Here is a 24,919-nt window from a genome sequence, read left to right on the forward strand (position 1 = left end):
TATCTGACCAACGGCTGAAAAGACTTGGTTGCTTCTTCAGGTGTATTTATTTTGCGTACTGTCCAAACTGGCAGCGTGTTTGAACGTTATACACTTGACCGATTCTTGATTAGGTCATGTTATATCAGACTTACCACTCTTAGCGATAGCGCTCATAGAACGCGTCGAGCGGGCGAAGTCGGCGAATGCAGTGTTTATTCATAACCATAATCACACGTCTCTTCCCGCGCATTACCCTTCACCTATGTAATAAGCGGCCCAAGCAGCACAAAACAATTATTTTTACAGCGTCTCTCATAACAAAGCAATAAAAATATTATATTATTTCGGGGCTTGTAATAAATATTTACGACGACATTATTCAACCAGCGAAATATGACACGGAATAAAATAAAACAATGGGTTCTCTGTTATTAAATAATTGCTTTTGGCCCGTCGATCGACGAGGCCTCAAGCAGCGTAATTTTGGTAGCCGTGTTCAATGAATGGACTTCTTTGTATTTTCATTAAATCATATCGCCGAGAAGCGAAAAACGGTGACTCATGCGGCAGGCGGCGCGCAAGGCATCGTTAAGTCCAGTGGGCGCTGGCGTATTTGATTACGTTGTATTTTTGATGATTTACGGCGCCACTTGTAGAAATTTTGCGCGAGCGCCGCACTCGCTGCGTCAATGGGCTTTATGCCTATGCCTTATCGTTATCAGTGAATCACATTCATAATAATTAATGAGTGATGTATCAGTTTATAAGCCTCGCCGATCTATTATAATTGTAAATAATGGCGGTGAGACTATAATATATCAGTGGGGAGGGTGGGGGTAGGCTGTTAAGATTCTGCATAAATAGTGCACACTTAACTTTGTCAGTTATATTTATTTGTTTTCATTGAACTAAGAATACAATTTGCCAGACCCAGGATTCAAACCTAAGACCAACGGCACTATAGGCCGACTCTTAAGATGGTGTAGGTTAGTTTTTTTTGCCTAACGAAACTATAATCAAAAAAAATGTTCTTCTTTCTGTAAAATATCTAAAATTATGAATGGTTTAAAGGCATACTTTGAAATACTTACATATTTTATAAACAAACGAATATTTTTTACTATAATCTACTATGGCTTAGATTAGGCAAGGTTTAATTGCATTTTTAACAGTATCTACACATTGTAGTCTTAGTTCAAAGAAGAAAAAAAAAAACGTTTGACTGACAAAATTTAGTGTGCACTATTTATGTCGGATCTTAACAGCCTACTTCCCCTTTTCGCCACTGATATATACATATTAGTCGTTAGAACAAACTAATAGTATTCACAGTTTTTATCAATAATTTGTATTTCGATCGATTATTCCATAAATGTGTATCAGGTGTCATGACAGAATTGTTTGATTATATCTTTAGAGGAAATTTCACGTAATGTTTTTTCCGATTTCAACACATCATTAATTCGAAGATAAACAAAATAACGGCATCCTGACGTTTTTCTCAAAATGGGTATTGCATTCATTACCCAAAAATGATATGTCTGCCGATAAGTAAGCATTTCCTGCAGAATATTTTACATGAAATTATACTTAAAGTAAACTGGTTACATTTTAACTCTCCTTATAGGAAAGAATACAGAATTTTTGACAATATTTACAAGTGGCTATAAAAACCAGTAGCGTTGCCGCGAATATCCTATGTTGAATAATTGTTTATTTTTATTCATCTATTTTACTTCGTACTGTATTCAAAATTTCCACTTCTTCCATTCTTCTGCCGATGTTCTTCATTTAACTTCTCTGCAAATCTTCGAATGTTCCTCAGCGTTTTACGTGGATTTAATAATTACAGTGAATAAATTAAATGCTTTGATGCAGTGGCACAATGATAGATTCGTTTTAATGGTTTCATTGACTATTTTCTATCTTACACCAAACATTACGCACAGAGTCAGAATCTGTTATTGCTTAAAAAATCAACGTTATTCTTAATAAACACGATCATATACAATAAAATATTATAACGTATCGTTACATACAGCTGCAGTTTGATTATTGGCTTCATGAAAAATGTGTAGACCACAGAACAGATAATAAATAGAATTATGATAGGCTATTTTGATGCACTGTTTTGAATGTGCGAGTGTCTTACGAAAATGAAACACGCATTAAGAACGTGCAATAGTGTGTGTAATACACCAATATTAAATGAGCGTCAATGCATAAACCGAGAGCAGTTGTCAGTATTCGACGTATGACGTATTTTTGACACGTGTTTAAGTTTATCCGGGGCTCTTCCTTACTCGAGATCGGTTACCTGCTACTCCTTACTCGTTAGGTATTTCAGTCCCCTGGTGTAGACAGTAAGGGCCCCGCGAAACAAATATTTTTGAAAACCAATATCTTAAATGTTTTTGTGGTCCGTGGAGTTCAAATCCCGCTCGTTTCTAATTTTTACCTAGGATATTATTTTAATATTTATTTACTGTTGCATGCATTGTGTTTCTGAGATAATATATTATTTTAAAAATTAATAACTATTACAGTCTCCAACAATCCTGACTTGTGATTTATAGACCACTAAAATGGCTGACAGCGCAAATCTATTTGTCTTCCAATAATTTATAACAAGATTGATACATTATCTAACGTAAAATGATAGTACCTAACCGCCTTTGTTAACATCAACTTTCACGATACAATAATAATTAATGGAGGAAATTAATTATCTAAAAAAACAATCATTAGAAGAGTGTTTATTCGTGCATTGCTTCTTTACTTCTTATAGAAAGAGTATTTTTTACAACTCGATTATTATTTAAATTAATGTTATTCAACTAAGAATGAGCTGACGCTGTATATATCGTGATACTATTCGTATTATCATGCCGAAGCAATTATACGAATGTGCGGAAATATATATGAAAAAAATGATGATTTTTTGTATATTAAATTCAAACTAACCGCAGTTTCCTATCATTACTGTCAACTATTCATTGAGATGCTTTCATTTTTAAGTGCAGGCAATTCTAGTTTTTGTAAGTTTACTATTATTTCTCCAATTAAACGAAATATAACAATGCTGCATGGGAACGGTGATCGTGATTTGGATACTAAAAAATAATCTGGTGATATTGCCATTACAACGTTTCATCGATTATTTTTCTAAGTAAATCAAAAACGAAATAGATTTAGATAAAATTCAATAGTTAGACGATTTTACGTGGTAGGTGTAGAAATATACTAATCTAACCTAACCTTTTGACATCGATTTCGACTGACATTTCTTTAAAAAAAAAAAACTTCCCAACTTTAAATTTGATAAATAAACAAATATTCTAAAATACATTTAATAACTATCACGGAGTTCCACATTCTATTCCAAAATAATAATGCTTTGTTTTATTCATTGGGTGTCCCGAAATGCTTTGCTTTCTTTCGTTTCACTGTGCTCGAAGATTCCTAATAATAATACATATTTAGTTCGATATACTTATATATTTTTCAATCATGTCGTATCTAATTCACTGAATCAGCGAGTAGGTATCTACATGAAGATGTTATTAATTAAAGCCTAAATTTATTCTGGAATTTAATAATATGTTTCTTATCTTTCATGTAGGATTCGGAGCTTGTTATTATGTATTTATAAGATTCTCCAGATAGGCTACTGTACGTTTTCGAATAAATTAAATGATATTCTGCCTTTAGCGGTATGTTTTTGAAATTTTTTTGTTTATACTGGACCAACTTATATCATTTGTAAATATGTACCTATATCTACTCATTGTGGAGTCTCAAATAGTATGTAAAAAAATACAACACACGTAGTTATCTTATGACAATCAATGCGCAGTTAAATTTAATCAAATTGAGAAGACACTGTGAAGTCAATAATTATTATTGCTCAGCCAGGCGATTTATTACAGAAGTAAATGGCGCTGCAGACAAAAAATCTCTAATATAACGTTGTTCCTATTAAATAGTGATAATATTTTTCAAGAATTGTGTGTCAATTATTATTAAGACTGCACACATTATCTATCTTGAAGCTATCTTTTAAACTCGCGCATAATTTAACCAACATACTCGTCTGAACCGGATGTGTGGCATCAGTTTTTAGGGATTAGGTATCTATTATAAATTTACAATATAATTTAAACATATCTTAGCATAGCACTGTACGCTACGTCTGCCATCTTGATTGATACATCAATTCACGAAACTTTGATGAAACAAGGGTTTTCCTAGCCTAGCCCTTTATTTATTACAATGTGAGCCGAAAATTGTATTTGTGGTATATTTTTTTTCATCTGCGGACAACACGGGTACACGTGCTATATATTGTAGCACTCAATATACCACTACCATTGAGATGGAAAATTTGGAATCTCTTATACCCAATTCACCGGGTTTTGTCAGTTTTCGTAGTTGGTGGTACGTTTTATGTATCATATATTATGATGTCATTAAGTCCTCGACTTTAATTATAGATTGAGGAAAGTGAATATCGACGAACTAATCTTTTTTTATGTAAATCGTTTTGTTAATGTTATTAATCAGAAAAATACGTCCATTCAATCCTTGTTTACAAATACACGAATACCTAACTTAAGTAGATGTATATACTAAAGTCTAAACTATTACAAGTCTCTCCAGGCTAACGCTAACAGGAGAATTTTATTAATTCGTTGAATAGGCGGCATTCGGTTGTAACCGAGAACATTCGCGGGTTCCAGATATTCTACTTGAATTTGAATGTTACTGCAGCCGTTACCATTTGTATAGCGATCGAAGAAGTGACGATGGACCTGGCTCGGCCAAGTGTTACAGATGTCTCCAAGAGTATGTTAACCTGGTCTGCCTATTATTCAAGCGAAGCGAATTCCAGCTATCTGAAAGGCCGCTAAATATCATCCACAGACATGTCCTGGAAAAATTTATATTATAGATATATATATTAATAATAATGCTAGCGAGCTTCAGATATTTTTGAAAGAGCCATGTGGCTTCCATATTGTCTAACGAGCAGATATCAGTAAAGAAGATGAATATTGAATATAGTATATTGACAATTTCACATTGGGTAGGTACGATAACAATCATGGATACCTATGCTTCAGCAATAAAGCCTGAACTCTGTGAAGACATTCCTCCTCAGCCTTCCAAATAATGCCAAATGAGAAACTACCACATGGCTGTATGCAGTACCTACTGCATGAATGGTGATAAACCGCCTACGGGTAAGTGTTCCCCGAACCAAGGTCAATCATCAAACCACAAAGTGGACCTTTTCCTTTATTGGGTAAAAGAAATCCTATTGGGGAACTTAATAGGATGCATTTGGAATCGAGTAGATCGCGGTGGTGTGTTACCAATTATTGTAGATAAACGCGTTGTTATTTTGGATCAAGAGAAATAACGAAAACGTGTTACCGTGTTAACTATTTAGAATAGCTCTGCAAGTAAAAATATTATTTCTAATTTTGGAATTGCTACGCAGTCCCAAGTACTGGATTTGATTCTGAATGGTATTTTGCGTATTTAGACTGTTGGCATTCCAGCCGATTTTGACAAAAGTTATTTGCGTTTACAGCCAACGGTTCTATAAACCCCATCATTCCAAGTTCAGTGTTTTATCGACTTCGCACAAAGGAACTTTCCTTTTTACATGAAAAGGGTTAAGCGGCTTAAAGCCTGTTTGTTTGAAAGTTTTGCGTGCTTGTTGGGCTAAGGTTAAATAAATTCAATAGGTACATTTCTGTAGATCATTTGACTTTGCAAAACTATCAACTAATAAACGACTGTTAATACTTTTAATGTTATCTATTTTTGGAGCAAACTTTTTAACCGGCGGCTTGTAGACGAAAATACGTCAGAGTGAATCCTTTATTACACGACATACCTACACCAGTTCGATTACATATAGGTTCGTGCGTAAAATATTCTATGACATGACAATGTAGGTACAACCCTTTGACAACACGATGGAAACACTTCGTAAAACGTTTTATTTTTCTGTTACTTATCGTTTTGGTGTTTTATAAATTCGTATTGTTTTTTTTGAGGTCATGCGATGCTAAAACAGGTACCTACCTACCAACGATTAATTCCCAGTGGCGGTTTTTCTATATATTGTTGCTATATATGAAATAGCAATTTATTTAACAGACAAAAAAACATAAGGGGACTCCCAAACTTGTCAGGGATTCGAGCCTCCGCATGCTTAAAACGCCACCGACCACGCCGTATTTCAACAGTAATCCTTGAGTAGGTACCTATATTTACGCTGACCATCCTTATAATATGAATAAGACAATTCCTTATTTGAGCGTGGTGCTCTTTTATTAAAATTTATTTAATTTTGCATTTTTTTTCAAAATCATTTAAATTCATTCCAATATATATACACGGGGTAAATTAATATGCCTACGATTTCCGTCAAGAAAATTGATCACCATAGGTACCTTTGTATTTTGTTGAAAATTTTAGATATAGTGTAATAAGGGTGTGTATTGTATTCTACGGTGTCCACTTGAATATGGAGATAATCTATTTCCGTCAATACCCTGTATTAAATCAATGATACACGGCCACAGCCACTTCCATCCCACCCGTAAGCACAAAACTGACAAGTCGGGCATGGAATATTCTCTCAATTATCATAATATTATTATCAAGGTTTGCGTTTGTTGTACACCAGTATGTTAAATGTTTTTGTGATCATATTTGAAGTTTGACGTACTTTGTATTTATATAATAAGTATATGTATTTTATGTTAATACGTTATTATATTTCTCGTTAGCACTAATTAGTCATTATTCATTTTCTTATTAATTAGCTAGTTTAGTTACTGTAGAAGGCTTTAATGTGTCCCTAATGAAACATTGATACTTAGCGTCTGTGTGTGACTGTGATTTTATCAACGCACACACTGAAGATGAATGATTACAGTATTTTTGCAAGTGTGCTGTGAACCCGGTATACTCTAATTCAGTGATTCCCAAAGCGAGCGCTGCCTCTTCCTTGGCGAGCATATTAGAATTTCCAAATGGGCACTAGGATCCAAAAAAGTCAAATTGTGTTTTACAGTCATGAGGCTTGTGCATGTAAAAGAGATAACAGAGATTTAAAATTATATATGTATAAACATATCCAATATAGGTGGTTAATGTAGTTGTATGTACATATTATTAAATACTCATACTTTCTGCTTGCTTGTAAATGATTAAACATCACATTGAAATTACTCTTCACCACTGTGTGTCATTTTATGTATTTTAAGTTTTTGTTTGTGCAGTTTTACATGTTTTCAGAAAATCTAATTTTAAAGATTCGAATCCAAAGTCAGCAACTCAAAAAACAATGTTCGATAATGGTATGAAATTTTTACCCAAATTATCATTTTAATTTAAAAAAACGTACATTGTTAAAGAAAATTGATTTTTTTAAAATATGGTCTTCTACAATTCGGTAATGTTCAATGACATTTTGTATTTTAACCAGGTATCTACCCAGACATTTCCTCATGAAATTGAAAATGATGATTAATAAAATAAAGGGTTGTTCGATATTTTTAATGAAACATTCAGAATATTGTTCGCTTGGTTTTTACTGAATCATATAGAATAAATCTTTCTACACGAATGGTCGTGAATTAACTCAAAACCTTAAAATGTGCACTAACTCATATATTATAAAATATGCTCTTAAAGAGAGATACAGTGCGAAAAACTTTGAGAAACTGATCCAATTGTACCTACACGGCAGTTCCCACACATACGTGACGTCAATAATTACAATTTTCTCTCACTACCAATAAAGTAGGTACACATTATTACGTCGCCATGTTAATAATACCTTACGACAGCGATGATGAACCCTTTCCAAGGGTGACAAAAATTTAGGTGCTACTAAAAGCCAGAATTTGCTAGCACCACTTAACTAAAATTATAATTATCGAGTCTTGGGCCAGTGTAGGTATATCTTATTTTCTTCTTTTAAAATATACAATGGTGTCGTGACACGGATTATCAAAAGTATCCCAGTGTGTATTTTATGTGCCTGGGATGGACTAGTGTTGAAGTTTCTGCTTATGATGTCGTGGACAAAGCTTTTCTCGTCTCGGAAGTTCTCGAGAAATAATTTTAAAGTCTCTCCACTGAACGTAATTTGTTTTTCGAACAAAATTACTTTACATTAAAATTTCTCGAAAATTCTTGAGATCTTGATAAATTAATAAACCGATCTCGAATTCTCGAGAATAAAAAAATCGAGAAATCACAAGCTCTTGTCGCGGATCTCGTGTTCAACCCCCACCTTTATCAAATTCATAATATATTGTTTTTCAATGTGTGTTTGAGTTCATAGCATAATATACCTACCTAATAGGTCGAGCATGTAGTTACTATACATTTCTAGTAAAGGAAACCTCTTTGGGAGGCGATCAAGGTCCGAACGAAATTTTAGAGTATGTATTATTTACTGATGAATTATTAAGGTGTGATATTAAACATTGGCTGGTTTGTAATGGGTATTGTTCGACCGATTCTTAAAACGCACGTTATTTTTAATACTAACTTTAATTTTTTCAGACATTTTTCTAAAATGTTTTTGTTTTTTAAAACCAATTTCATGAGTGTGCTCTGGCATTATTGAACACTCTTCAGCATGTCACTTTCACTCACAAGTTTGTCATCACTGCACTTAATGATAGGTATGTATACTAATATACCATTGTATCGAGCCTAATGAGGTATCTACAGTAACTGGTGCCTTTCTCCGTATGATTACTTAAAATATTATATTTACCTTACTCTTAAGCTATTACCTACATATAGGTTGATTGATGCCATGTAATCTAAATTAAATATGTATAGCAGCTACTCATTGTATGAGGTTTACACTGTTCATCAATATGCTAACATTTTTTCACTTTTTAAACGGCTAGGTTAGACTATTATGTACTTAGATTTGTGACTGGTCGGTACTAGCCGATAAATAATATTTCCCCTTTCATTCAGTTGTTTATGTTATTCTTGTATTTTTTAATCTTAAACTTCGTTTACACGTGCATGTATTTACTGCTGACAGTACGTATTGTCGCGGCCATAACAAGAAAATGCACGTGTAAACGTGTATTATCCTGCAATATGCAAGATTGGTGTATGAATAAAAAAAAATCGGATGCTTCTGAATTTTCCTGCGTAGAACGGTAGTAACTACATCGTGCAGACTCATTTTGAGGTTAATCGATTATCACGACTGTCAAATATAATTATGTAGTGTCACAAAGACATTATCGCGTCAGCATTTTTACGTGGTAGTTTAAAAGTCGCGATATTTTAAAATACACACTATTTATTGGTGCAAGTAAATCCATGCCACCTGTATAGGCGCTACTAGACACGCAAAACCGAAAAATATCGCTATATGATGTGACAAGTACGATGTAAAAATAATGCATCCGTGGATTTACTAATTTTACTACATCATTAGAAAGTGATATACCTACATATTAAAAATGAAATTTCTTTCGTTTATTTTAGCAACATCAATTGATGATATGTTTTTTTTAGACGGATTTAAATATATACATATTTAATTAATGTACGTTAAGTCTTCCATAAAACTTCGCCGTGTTTATTGATCTGTCTAAATGGGGCGTGGTATAAAGAAATTCGTCAAATTAATTGAGATTCAGGTTTTAATCTGCGCGTGGAAAAAATCTTGTTTGGACGGATGCGGCTTACTGTCAATTATAATAAATTATTAAGACATGCAGAGTCTTTGAATTGAGTCGTATTCGCTGCACAGTTTTTATAAGTAAAAAAAATATTTACTGCCAATTTAATCAATTAAGACGACCAGAATGAGCTCGAATAAAAACACTATGGAAGAAATATTGGACGTTTGCTTATTTATTATTGCATATTTTCGATTAGTATAATTATTTAGGTCCAGTAGAGGTCATAATAATATGACCTTATTGTTATCTAGATAGGTAGGTATCAGTGGAGTGTATGACTTTTTCTTGCATGGGTATTGTTTGAAAAAATCATATTTAGGTACTTACCTACTACATATTATGTACGTATATACCTCAGAGTAATAATATAGTTTATATGTACCTACCTACTTTTTGTAACTTATTTAATCATTGAAAGCAAACGATGAAGTAGTATGGTGTGGGGTTGTGATATTGTTAAGTGGTTACGTTTCAACATTCTAAACATGTTTACATAATAATTATATTCATTATATTATTATTGTATGTAAATATATACTTAATGACAATTAAGTACAACAATCTATCGTGAAAGTTTAGTTTAATAAAATTATGTTTTTTTTTCCATAAGGTAGTTTTGGTAGTAGTTTCTAAAATATTTCTGTATCTAAAACATCATCTATTTAATATAATAATTAGCTTAATATACGGTCTACTAGTTGGGTTGAGTTGAGGTGGTTATTATTAGGTATTTAACAGTAGATATGTACCTATTGTTTTATTTTTTGACAATTTTTTTCCGTCTTGACAAACTGTGTCTTCCATACATTCTAATTCCTTATAAATGGTACTCTTATAAGTAAGTACACAATTTTATAAATATTTCGTTCAAAGTAATCAGTGATCCTGATCACATTTCAGAATGGATCACGGTGTTGCATTTTACTGATATCACTACCTATGCACCCATTGATTATCCTATGCAATACAGCAGTGTTTTGTAATGCGATATCCGCAACTGCCGTTTTGTCATAGTTGATTCATAATGAAAATCATTTTGTATTGTTAACCATATTGATAATACGGTGTGATACCTACTGTGGGAGACATTCCACAGTTCATTTATAATTATTATAGCATTATGCAAAACCGTGTGTATATAATATATAGAACATAATATAATGAAAAGTTCCCACGAACGTAGAGCATTGATTAGATAGTAATAAAGTTATCAGATAAGATATAGCAATATAAAAGTCTTGTAGATATATTAAAATCGTTGATGTGATCGTCTCGAAACTTTAACTAAGTGGGTATTTTCTTGAAAAACTACAATCATGATAATATAATACCAAATTAATTATATAATTCACCATCTAACAACATTTGAGGTGAAACATAATATTTAGGTGCATTTAAAAAAATATTATTGGTCTAATCTCACCCCATTTCACGGTACATTATTAACTTCAGAAGAGTGTATCATTAAGTTATTGGTCGATACATTATATAGGTACGTTAATCATATTAAAAAAAATACTTTTATTTCACTGAAAATAATGGTTAAACTATTAACCAATATGCCTGCATTTAAATATTCCAGGTATGGAAAAAGTATATAAAAATATATAGGTAGGTACTTACAACAATCTAAATGGCACATAGGTAGCAGTGAAAAATAAATAAATAAATTTATATTCCGTGTTTGCAAAGTAAATAAATTTGAATTAGTCTCTTTTATGGATTTGATTTTTAAACGGACTACAGTATTTTATTCTTACAAAATACGTAATGGTTAGTTTAATTTTATATTTTAAGTAAGTATACCTAATGTGTATTACGGTAAAGTATGAAATAGATGCATAAAACATATTATTATCCCATCAGTCATCTCTATCGGATTGTAATGTAGGTGTTCTACGTTAATGGCAAGAATGAGAGAAATCAAAATCAGATTGGAGAACTATCGATATAAAATCACGACATTCAAGATTTATTTGAAGTTTAATTAATGAATCATTTTTTATACAAATGTCGATAGTGCAAATTGCAGAGATAGGTACCAAAATTGAATAATTATTATGATTGATATCAAATTGCCACTCCAATAACAACATTCGCTATTAATAATTGAGATGACATTTACGAATCGAATTATCGAATTTCATTTTTATTTTTCTTTTTTCATATAAAAAATTGTAATAATGAATACAAGTTATAAATAGGTAGGTTATTGTAAAAAATATTGGTGCCTAGCGTGTTGATTCACTGCGGAGCATTTAAATAGCATGCTAATTATATATAATGGCCTCCTAATCAGGACACAACAACTGTGGCGTTAGGATTAACCCGAATATTTTTGTATTTGATTATCGTTGACATTTTTAATTACGTAGGTACTTACCTACTTTGTTTTTAAAATTTGTTTGTATAACTACATTAAATTTAGATTGTATATTTTATATTTTATATGAGTTGACAATGTCCGATTGAACCGGACAAAAACGTTCCTGATGTTTGTTAAATAATGTGGAATAAGTACAACAATTGTGTTTTATTCTAATTAACGCAATGTTTTCCACCAAGAACTGACAGGTTAAAACCATTAAATATTATTTTTTCGACTAACTACCCTGCCAAAAAGCTTGAGTTGTAACTTCGTCACGGAATCAATAAATTCTTGCTGGCGCAATTTTGGGACGCTGAAGATACTGACTTCATAGATAGCTACTTGGCACGATATGTATAATGTTGGAAAGGAACTATTATTATTGTCATGCCCATTACCACAGTATAACCGCACAATATTTTAAAAATATTAATGAGGGTTGCTAACTGAAATTTATTCGACTACCTAGTATTTTTTATTCTTTAAATACGAAAACTTTATGTTCACCAAATTGATCGTTCTGGCGTCGTAGTGTTTGTTCATACATTGTCCGAATAAAAATTAAAAAAAATACACAATTATTATCATTATTATTCTTGCTGTACAAATTCACAAATTGGACGAAATGAGGCGATTACGCCCGTCGACATGGTGATGGAGTCACCGGGCTCTGTCCGGAGTAATTGATTGCCAACAATCAACGCTGATGATCACCAAGTGTTGCACAAACGATGTTCATTAGTTCGAAAAAAATTAACAACGTAATAAATAATAACAAGCGGTTGCGCAAACATTAGGATCTGTCATGAAAAAAGAAATAGTAACCCAAGAACGTTTTTTAAACCTGAAATGGTAACATTACTTCATGTAGAGGAGTTACATTATTAGTTCTGGAACTTGTGTGTTTTCGGAAAATATACACGAACGTTCGGCGATCCACGGCAGTCGGAGTGTAAATAAATAAAGTTCCTAAATCAATTTTGTGAAAATTTTTCATTTCTTCATACCCCGCTTACCCGCTGAAGCCGAAGATTGCCGAACGGCCGCAAGGACGAAATGTGGTTCCTAGACCATGGACGGTGAACCTATTTTTACAAAGGTGTCATATTACGAGGGTGGGTCAATAATTCCTTAGAAAAAAGCATTAAAACAGTTTTTATTTTTGTATTTTTTTTTTTATTTCTCAACATAATCTCCTTGGAGCTCAATACACTTGGTTAGACGTTTCTCAATTTTTTTTAAACCGTCAGAAAAATAAGTTTTCGGAAGGTCCTCAAAATAAGCATTTGTCCGATGACTTCTTCATTTGAAAAAAAACGTTGTCCACTTAGCCATTTTTTTAAGTTTGGGAAAAGGAAAAAGTCACTGGGGGCTAAATCTGGCGAATACGGTGGGTGGTCGACCAATTCGAACTTCAATTCTTCAATTTTAGCCATTGATCGTAAACATGTGTGAACACGGGCATTGTCCTGATGAAAGAGGATTTTTTTCCTGTTTAAATGAGGCCGTTTTTCTTCAATTTCGTTTTTTAGCTGGTCCAATAAAGATGCATAATAATCCCCTGTTATTGTTTTTCCTTTTTCCAAATAGTCAACGAAAATAATTCCACGTGCATCCCAAAATACAGTAGCCATAACCTTACCAGCTGATTTTACGGTTTTCGCCTTCTTTGGACATGGTTCGCCTTTCGCAATCCACTGCTTTGACTGTTCTTTCGTCTCGGGAGTATAGTGGTGTATCCATGTTTCATCTACAGTCACAAAGCGACGAAAAAATTCATCCGGATTGCGTTGCATGAGCGACAACAGGGCTTTAGAGGCCACCACCCTATTGCGTTTATTGTCGACTGTGAGCAAACGCGGCACCCATCTCGCAGAAATTTTTTTCATGCCCAATTTGTCATGTAAAATAGAAATGACGCTACCTTTTGAGATCCCTGTAACCTCAATTATCTCACTCAACTTTAATCTTCGGTCACTTAACACCATATCGTGGATTTTATTGATCATTTCTGGTGTAGTCACCTCTACAGGACGTCCTGAGCGTGGTTCATCCTTTGTTGATGTACGACCACGTTTAAATTCATTTAACCAGTTATAAATAGTTGCAAGTGAAGGAGCAGATGTGCCGTGAACTAAAACCAACTCATTTTTTATTTCCTTTGCTGTTAACCCTTTTATATTAAAATGTTTAATAACAGCTCTAAACTCAATTTTCTCCATTTTTTGTAAACAAGCAAATTTTTTTTTTAAATGTACGAGAAACACACAACAACCCGACCAATCTGATTGAAACTTCGCAGCATACTGAATCGGTAGTGCCGCTGCATGAAAACAAACCGCTTACAGTACTAGTCGCGCCACCTGTCGGCTTTTCTAAGGACTTATTGACCCACCCTCGTATAACGCAAACATCAAAAAATAAAAATAGTCGCGGCACAATGGTTTATTTTTTACAATTTTTCCTAAAACGATTATGTACTTACTTATTTCACCCTGTCACGCCCCAGCTATGGGGTATATGGCAAGCACCGGGTTGCGTTACGACTCGCGCCTCCCGTAAGGTGAGACATGTAGCGCGTAGATCGCTTTTTAACACCGCTGTTACCGACGCTGAGTGAGGGAGGGTCGGCCACGGCGACGGGAACACTTGAGGTTGTACCACAAGTGAACGGAGCGTCGCACCCTATTAGCACTATCCGCACTCTCCATACCTATATTTTCTACATTTACTCATTGCATACTTATAATTTATTATGATTATAAAGCTACTAAACTCTTCTATATAGAATTTGAACTCTTTGAAAATCGTGAATGTAGCATTTCTTTAACTGACTACAAATTGGCATTCATGTTGTTTATCGATACTTGTCGTTATTTTTATAAATGCGAGTATGTACTAAGAAGCTTGGCTATTAGACGTAAGAGCAGGTAATAAATAAAATATAACATTTACAATTCACTTATTTTTCTTTTGTATTTTTGGCAAGGATCTATGTAACTGTTGTATTTGGGTGTGGTCTGTTTTACTTGAGTTCATAAATCTGCAGTGGAATTTTTTTGAGGATAAAGCTGCTTAATTTTATTTTTATTCTATTTATACATACATACTTACTTACATAACAGTGATTATTCTGAAGTGTATCGTGATTAGGAATCTAAATGTACAAAATGAACAAGTATGTAAAAATGAACACCTGTGCCCAAAAATATGTATTTTTTTGCTGTTTTTTATGACTTGAATATTTTCAATCAAATTCTCAACATAATTTCATATTTTGGGTTAAGTAATTTCAACTATAAATGACAAACCTACTCGAAAATAGTATATTATGAAAAAAATAATACTTAAGTAACTTACATTAAATTATTTTCCTTTATATTATTTTTCCATCATGTTCGTATGGAAATTAACACTTAATGTGCCAGTTACGAATTTTTTAATTAACATTCTTGTTTATTTTTTCTTCTCTAGATGGCCACATGATCAACACAAATTGCTCATCATCACACAACCGCAATGCGCTTTGCTGCAAAATGGCTGTCGAGTTCGACGTGTTCCTCGAGAGTGATAAAAAGTAAGTGATATTACAATTATAAAAAAAAACATTCTATTGTCTGTGTAAAATTAAATATTAATTACCCCCAATGCTCTTCACGAAACCGACTAATTTTCTTCTGCGGTATCTCCATACAATTTCAGAATCAAATTGTCAATATTATAATCAGACATTCAAATCATCGATCTTCTTTTTCCCCATAACGTGTGTTTAAATATCAGTTAGTTTGAAACTTATCATTTTGTGTCACAAGTCATTCTTAGTTAACAAGTGATGTGATAGATTTCCCTGATAGTTTTGATTATTGTGTCTGTTAGGTACCTACAACGTGACTACTCAGTGTGTAGTTTACAAATGAAAACTCATACAAATTAGCACTCAACTACTAAATCAGCACTCAACTACTAAATCGACTTTATGTATGATATTGATAAAGGTCCTATATAATCTTAATACTTTGGACGCGGAAGACGCACCCGGCGCGTAATGAACAGGCGGCCGATCGATGTACTTAACGTGAATTTTAAAGGGGGGCAATTAAAAAATCATTACCTACTCAGCAGCGAATGAGTTAATTGACATATTTTATAGGTAGGTATATAAAAATATGACATTATACGTTCACGCATTCAAAATAGCATATAATCATGGTTATCTTATCGTAACCGGATAATAATTGACCGCGAAATGATATGACTAGTTTATTAAGAAAACTATTTCATAAAATAAGTAATCACTATAATTGAACAAAAAACAACTTGTCTATATTAACCATTTTCCCATATATAGTATTTGTTAATTCAGTATTACTGATTGGAGAGTTTCCATTAGAATTTTGAATAATTCGCGCTTACAATTATTTAAAAAAAAATGACTTGCACCAGTAGCATTTCCTTTTTATTTCCCCTACATAATACAGAAATCATTTGTTAAAAAAAACATTTGTTTATTCAACAAATAATCTAGAAGATTTGAGAATGTACCCAACATTCCATATTTCGTCTAGAAGTGGGTAGATAATTATATTTGAGATGTTTTCAAATTATGTACTTCAATTAAAATATAAGATGGGTAATAAATACCTGTCTACGGTCAATCGTTCGCCGTGTAAATTTTTCTGTAAACCTTCTGTTATACCGTAGGTCACGTCTGTTCTACACAGAAGATTGTGTTTCAACTGATTAAACCTTGATTAATTGAGAGTATGCCTATAGCTGTAATATACACAACAAATAATTAAACGATTTAATAATGAAGTTTTTATACGTGTAACGTTTTCACACAGTCCAATGTCACGATTTTGATAGCCGATAAATTCATTGTTCATCTGTCATGTTATTTTCCACCTATTAACAAACAGTATTTCAAGTTAGTTTGTTTTTAGTCTCCGTTCACCCGAGAGTGTTTTCTTGTTAATGTTAAGTCCAAAGTGACACAGTCGAGAACCCACCTGCTGCGACTTAATCACCAAGCCTTCTTCAGGGCGAGTTATGACGTCGCCGGCGTATAAGATCGGATTAAGATTGTTTGGCAGCGATAAAATAGCGCGACGGCACTTAATGGGTTAAATCACGCGCGGGGCACACAATCGGATTATGCCGGATTAATGTCGTCTAAAAAATAAAGAGATTATCAAATCTTTCGAAATAAAACCTGTGGAATGGACGCCTAATGTAGGCATAATCCCGTGTCATTTGGACATGTTTTTAATGAAGCGGATTTAATGAGATTTTTTTTTGGGATGCTGGATTATGTTTTTTCATGTGGAAATTGTATTGGTCAAGTAATTATAAATTATTGACGAGTTCAACTGTTTGAAATTTGTTATATTATTTATATGAAAAGCTTGAATTATTATTATTTGTGGAAATAGTAGGTAGTTAAAATAAACAAATACTATAATACCTCTCAAGATTTGTATATTTTATCACTTTCAACATCGTGTTTTTCTAGTAAAAAATATAGGTAAAATCATATTACATAAAAATTGATGAATATCGTATCATGTATATTTATTTTCATACTTTTTAGTTGGGTTAGTTAAACCTCACAAACTATTTACATATTTTTCTACAAAATCGTGGATTATATTATTATATTATAACCTAGGTCTTAGAGGGAGTCATGCGAACGTTCTGTAAGTATTACATAATTACATTTTTTGATGCACTGTTATTTGACTCCTTTTTATCGTTCATTAAACTATTGTAAACGGTAATGGTTCATTGTATATATTATTCAAAATAACTGTGTTTTCTTTTGTAACATTAGTACATATACATCGTTTTTATCTCGGTGCAGTTCTGGTAAATAAATCTTCGTCGAACTATCTACGAATGACACTGCTACAAAATACGAAATGACTTGCAGCTAATGTAATCATTAGCCATAGTAACATTTTTTCAGTTTCACTCTCACATACCTATACGATACAGTTGTATTCAATGGTCGCTAATCGTTAGGAAAAATGACGAAACTTTGTTCGGCTATAATCTATTATATTTGAATTAGGTTCGCTTAAGTTAGGTTATCCATTGAAAATCATAATATTATTTATATTTTGAAAGAGTGACAAAAAAGACAACTAATTATCAAGCATTTTTTATATCTTTCGAAATTGCCTTCAGCGATTTCTATGGGTACATAAGTAGCGAGAGTTCTCCGTCTAGAAAAAGATTCAACATTCTTTATTGTTTTAAATAATTTTATATTTACCGAGCAGTTTTACCAAATATACCTGCATAGCTGAAAATGTCTAATTATGTAGACCTCGTATTTTTACATTCAATTAATTGGCCTAATCAAACTACATTTCGTACTATCAAATAATGAAAGGTGGCATAGCGGAGTTGTAATATTTATTGACTCGATTATTTTCGGTTATCTTCCATAAACCAATATAACCTGTATTGCACCTGTCCATTAATACCTACCTATTATTGTTTGCCAAGAATAATTATTTTTACTACAGTTCGTGCTAAGCCTGATTTATTTTGGATTTATTATACAAATGTAATCACTCTGTTCTTATACATTTTAACGTCAAAATGTTTCATGCAATTATTGTCTAAACTACAATCTCTGTTTAGATGTATACAATAATTATCCCACCGAAATAAAAACAATACAATAATTAAACCATGTATTATAAATTACAAACATAATAGATATATTACCTACCGAGTTGTTGAGGAAAACTCTAGTCTATGCAGATTAAACGAATACTATATTGTCCGCGTAAAGCTCTTTTGAGCTTTCTCACAGTTCCTAAATAATATCATTGATTTAATTATAATCAATAACATATACTAATTGTACCTTATGTAAACTTTGAAATGATTCATGAAAGTGAAGCCGAAAAAGGGTTACTTATTAAAACGGATGATTTATGGTGAAAGTAATTTTGTATTTCAGATTTTTGCAGAAAAATTCACGCTTATGACCTGAAATTTATTTACCTGTCCCACACCAATGTTATATATAATAGGCCAGTATTAGTTAATGCAAGTTTTAAAAGAGTTTTTTTGATTTAATCCATCATTTTTACATTTGGATTAATTTGATGAAGGAGCTGCATTTGGTGAATTACAGCGATTAAAAAGTTTTTAGTATGTATCTATGATGTTTTGTTTTTCTTACATATAAACCATTTAGAGCGCGCGCCCACTACAATGTCTCGTGTGCGCCCACTACAATGCGACCCCAATATACCTCGTACGTACCCCACCCGCAGAAAATCGGGAAGACTGTAAGCTTGTATCGGGTATACCAAGGACAAGTGTATGGGGCGCGCTCTTGATAGAGTTTCATTGTATAAATCAGTACCTACGTAATCTTTGTCGTTCGTGATGCACTAAGTATCTCCTATTATCATCAGCTATCGGCGAAAAGTATTAATATTAATCAACCCAAGTCCAATGACATATATATAGGTAAAATATGTACCTGCATAAGTATGTTACACAATAATATTTATAACAATTCTTGTAAATACATTTCCCATTAACTCATTGTCTAATGAAACAGTTAATTAACGAAAGTTGATCGCTCGCTACTTGAAAAATACTAGCTACTCCAGCAAAGTTTTTGCCATGTACCTAAATGCGTGATAATCGATTTCCTTTCGTTGATTGGACGAAGCTATTTCCTAATTATTATACAACCTGTTGAAATAAAAAAATACATTCAAATTATAAGATGTAATTAATGTTAATGTCCACAGAAACCATTGTGAAATAATTAATCGAGTGCACGTTGTGAGATGTCTGTTAGGATTTTGATTTATTCATAGTTTCTTTCGTCGCTCTCTTTGGAATTTAATTCTTTATAATTGTATTATCTTACGTGTAAAAAGAAAATTCTCTTATAAAATAAGCTTTATATTGTTATTGTAGACTAGACTCAATTAAGCGTATTATAAAAAATATAATAGCTAACGTATAGAGTCTATACGTTAGCTATTAATAGAGACGACAGACCAGAGGTTTTATTTTCCTCTCCCATCGAATATTAAGATTATGCTACTAACAGATTTACTAAGTAATATGGTATAATATCTGTGATACCTACAAATATAAATAATGTAGGTCGGTATATTATTATATTATCAACGTGGCCTGCATAATTTAGGTATGAGTTTTTCTGAATTTTATTTTTCAGCATTGGATATATTTTCTGTTTTATCTACTGGATATTTTTGTTCGTGTTGAAAATGTTGAATTATTGCCATGTAGGCAAAAGTTAGACCGATCGATCTAAGTTACCCGAATGCTTAATGTATTTGTTTGGATTTTTATTATTTGGAACATTATAGGCATCTACTTGCGATACTTGTTTTAATTACATTGTATAGTAGGTACTAGGTACCTACTAGGTATCTATCAGCAGAAATAAATGTTTGTTTCAAATTCAGAAACGAATACTATAAACATACCACATACGCGTGAAGTTCGATAGTTTTGACAGAAAATATCGTCACTGTTCTGGCAGAAGACACTAATTCGAAAAAATGACATATTGAGTTAGTTATACCAAAATGTTCCCTATTTCAAACTTTACCGCCTGGAAACCGTCTTAATAAATAAACAGTCTTTATTTTAAAGTCATCCTTTTTACGATTACTTAATAAACTCACATGATAGACCATTTCAAACATTTTAACAACTTCAAAGTCAAATTACTCAAAACTAGTTTTCTCCAGTTAGTGTGTTCTGCCAGAACAGAGACGGTATGACGTAGTTAGAGCGACGCCGAGTGAGAGAAAACGATGCAATGGGCTTGTGGATTTAAAGAATTACGGTAATCTGCGCAATTTCGAGGTTAAGTTGTTCCACTATAATTAGATTACTCTAAACGGGCCAAGGACACTAAATGAGCCAAATATTGAACTTGACTAACGAGAGACTAAACGTGTCAAAGTGTTCATACATCGTAAAAAAATAAAAACTATTATCTTAATATGTACTTCTGTTGATATTAGAGGCCGTCCATATATGACGTCACGTCATAGTGGTGGTGGAGAGGATCTGATAATATAAGCTAAAGATTTGTGACATTACAAACCCAACAAAATATGTAGAGGTTTTACCCAATTCTACAACTAACACGTTATTGTCTATGCACATGTTTAGAGCATAGACGATGATGGGTTGGCAACGACAGTTGTCTAGAAACCTTCAATAGATGTAGAGGTTACAAGGACACTCAGCCCTTTTCCAAATTATCAAGAATCAGGATAAACATTTACACTCAAAAACATAGTTTAATATAACTTCATGCTATCTGCCGTGTAATACCACTAATGTATTTGTGCCATATAAACGATATAAATACCTACGCGTGTTTTCCTTCAACACTACCCATACAATATCACATGTCACAATATACAAAAGTAACCGTCTGAAAATAAAATATTAACGGGGGTAGTTGACTAAACAAATAACAACCACTCCTATTAAATATCAACTCATTTTTTTCCGAGAACAATAATAATCTCCACGATAACATTAGACTGAAAGTGATAATTTTCAATAAAACTATTTTGTAACGACTTTGTAATATTATTTTATTATGGTTGATAGGTATCTGCCTAACTAAATATTTGTATGATTAAACTGTTCTCACCAGTTTAATTTGGTTGCTTAAATAAATTAACTTCATTGTTTTGTTTTAACTTGCATCATTATTTATGCGACTTGATTTATTATTCCTTTCGCAAATTTCCCCGTTCACATGTTCATATTAATTACTCTGTTCCTCCCCATGTGCTCGACGTCGGCGTGTCATTCACCCCATTCTAGTCATAACGGAACAGATTTCGAAATAATGTCGTTCCTTCGCGAGACTTTTACTACCCATTCACTACTTATAAAGTATTCCACTATCAACACAGTGTTATCGTAAATAGTATTATAATAACATCCTTTATTTTGTTCGTAAATCTACAATGTTACATGATGAGGGTATTACACTCTCTGATTGGTAGGTATTATAAATCCCAGCATCTATAATCTTAACTAGTTAACTCCATAACATCTGTTCCTTATTTTTCTTGATCCGAGACAAACTGCGAAATGTTACGGAACAATTCTTTATGCATGGTCGTTTTCTAAACCGCGACTGAGCACCTTGTAAATAATGATAATATTCTGCTATTTCAGTAAACGTTTGCCAGTACTTTTGACATTTCATTATTTTGTCATTTTTTGAAAATGTCTAATTATTGTAATTTTGTAATTACATAAAAATGATGTATACGCTATATCGCACTATTTATGGTTGTATGTATGATAATGTCAATATACTATTATAGCGTTTATAATATAATGTCACGTTTGTATCATAATACGTATAATGTACATTGCCTTTGCAAGTTATAATTCTTGTCCTGTATTCTGCTCTATTTAGTTAGCATGACTACCGAGGCCAGCGTTTTGACATTTCATACCCCGAGATAGTTAACTATTGGAATGCGTCATAGCATTATTATCACTATATTTATCGAGGTTGGAGTTAAATGTTATTTTGGAATAGAGTAAATATATAAGTATAGGCTATTAGTTATTCATACAGTATTGTGCACTTACTATATGGATTCACTTTCGGATGAGTGGTTAATCGTTGATGTGACGTGAATGATGAGATGGTAAGCTGGTGCTGCATTCCAGGACAGTGGTTCGTTCCGATAGCGAATTTGCTTACAACAACGGGTTGCTGTTGACGCTGTTGTTGGACTTGACGTGTTATCGCAAATCTGCAAACCCAATGGCGTGCCCAGACAATGTTATATCGCCTTTACTCTTGTGACATAACCTTTATCCCAGCTTATCGACTTGTTAGTAAGCTGTAGATATATACATAATATTATATTATGTCATACCAATATCTTGTTTTCTTTTAAATCAATACTAATTGATTGTTGAAACTTACTTAAATCGCGTCTTATAGAAATATCTTAAAATGTGTACGGAAAGGGAAGCGCTGCTCAAGTCGGTTCAACCAGCTGTTGGGCCCATCGGACCGCCCGATCTGGTCGCCACAAAAACAAGTCCCAAAGTTAGGTCAAAATCATCCCAAATATTTTTTTTTGTTTATTTATTACAATGATGATATTGACTGGTATTCTGATCTGTAACATTAACTTTATATGAAGAGTGGTTAGACATAGGTAGAATGGTGTCATATTATTTTGGCAGTGCAGGCAACTCACTTAGGTGATGGTATCGATACTTTAAAATGCCAAAAGAGTCTGTCCTTCCTCTAACAAATTGTTACTTTTCTGCAAGTACATTACTTAAATGATGAAAAACGAAAAATATTTTATAATGACAAGGGACAGTCGGAAGCCAACAGCGGTGGAGTGAGGTTGTACAACTTCGCTTGCGTATTCGGGACGCTATTCGCCTGGTTACTCGCGAATGGTTATAAATACGGGATACAACAAAAATAATATTGTTTGTAAATGAATTTGACAATAAACTCAACATGTGTGGTCCCATGTGATTTTGACAATCAGTGCCAGTGCTTGAGAAAAAGTGAAAAATATTTATTGTTGCACGGATAGTGCACTTTGTGCGGGGAGTGCGTCAAACGCTGTGAAGCGAGGGGTTGTCCACACTGTTTTTTGTTCACACTGTTGCGCGAATTCCAAGACCGCGTGAACGGCAAAAGCAATAAAATGGAAAACACCACGATGGAAGTGAATGAAACCAAAAAAACGAAGAAGAAAAGAAACGATGATGAAGAGGAAGTGGTTGGAGAAAAAGAAGAAGAATGGCAGACGGTGACCTCTGGAAAAAAACCCAGAAGAGACTCTGGGGTCACTCCAAAGGGAAACCAAAACATCGTCATGATAGCGACGGGAAGTAAAATTCCATTAAAATTGAAAATAGCGCAGATGCTGCATAAGGCAGGAGTAAAAGTACAGAAAATTTACAATACAAATTTAAAGACGTACATCCAAGTAGAAGACGAAAAAGAAGCAGATAAAGTGAAACAAGCTGGAGAACTCAAAGATCTCGGTTTTGTGACCAAAGAGAATGACTCCTGCTCTTATGGAGTAATAAGAAAAGTCGATATTGATATGGACCTCCAAGAACTGCAAATGGAAATCAAAAGTGATGCAAAAGTAATCAACCTTAAGAGGTTGACAAGAAAAGGTGATACAGGAGAGCTGACAAAGACCTCGTCAGTCAGTATTAAATTTGGGGAGAAAATATTGCCGAGAACAATTTACATATATGGAGTCTCTTTTGCTGTAGAACCGTATGTATTCAGGGTTATGCAATGCTACAAATGCTGGCGATATGGGCATATCGCGAACAATTGCGGACGTACAGTAGAAACGTGCCCTAAGTGTGGTGAAAACCACAAAACCTGCGAAAAATATGTTAAATAATAGCTATGCTGACATATTAAAACAAAAAAAAATCGTAGGAAGAGATGAAAGCGAAACAATTCAAAAAACTAAGGAAAACAAAAAGAAAGAAGAAGCGGTGGTAGAAGCTTCAGGCTCAACAATAATATCTACAGGTAGTAGCGTAAAGCCTACAAAAAATAAGAAAAATTCAAAGGGGAAGACAGAGGTTAACGCGATGGGAGAAATTATGAAAGTCTTGCTGAAAGGGGGAGACTGGCAGCAGATCATTAAACAACTAATAATTAAAGCAGTGGACTGGGTATGCAAACAATTCAAAGAAGGACACTTAAAGGAAATTCTAGGGGAGGTTCTGGAGCAAAATGGATAATAAAAAACAAATTAGG

General features: G+C 33.1%; 1 protein-coding gene across 1 annotated transcript in view; it reads left to right on the forward strand.

Annotated features, from left to right (window-relative positions):
- Positions 1-24,919, forward strand: part of fng (Fringe glycosyltransferase) — a 253,671-nt gene that overhangs the window by 87,042 nt on the left and 141,710 nt on the right. The window contains exon 3 of the mRNA XM_085958107.1: positions 15,574-15,676. Within this exon, the coding sequence (XP_085814233.1) occupies positions 15,574-15,676 (103 nt within the window). The remainder of the gene's footprint in view (positions 1-15,573; positions 15,677-24,919) is intronic.

Source organism: Rhyacophila brunnea, unplaced genomic scaffold (assembly GCF_057557595.1).
Source record: "Rhyacophila brunnea isolate RB1 unplaced genomic scaffold, BYU_Rbru_1.0 scaffold_7, whole genome shotgun sequence".
NCBI lineage: Eukaryota > Metazoa > Arthropoda > Insecta > Trichoptera > Rhyacophilidae > Rhyacophila > Rhyacophila brunnea.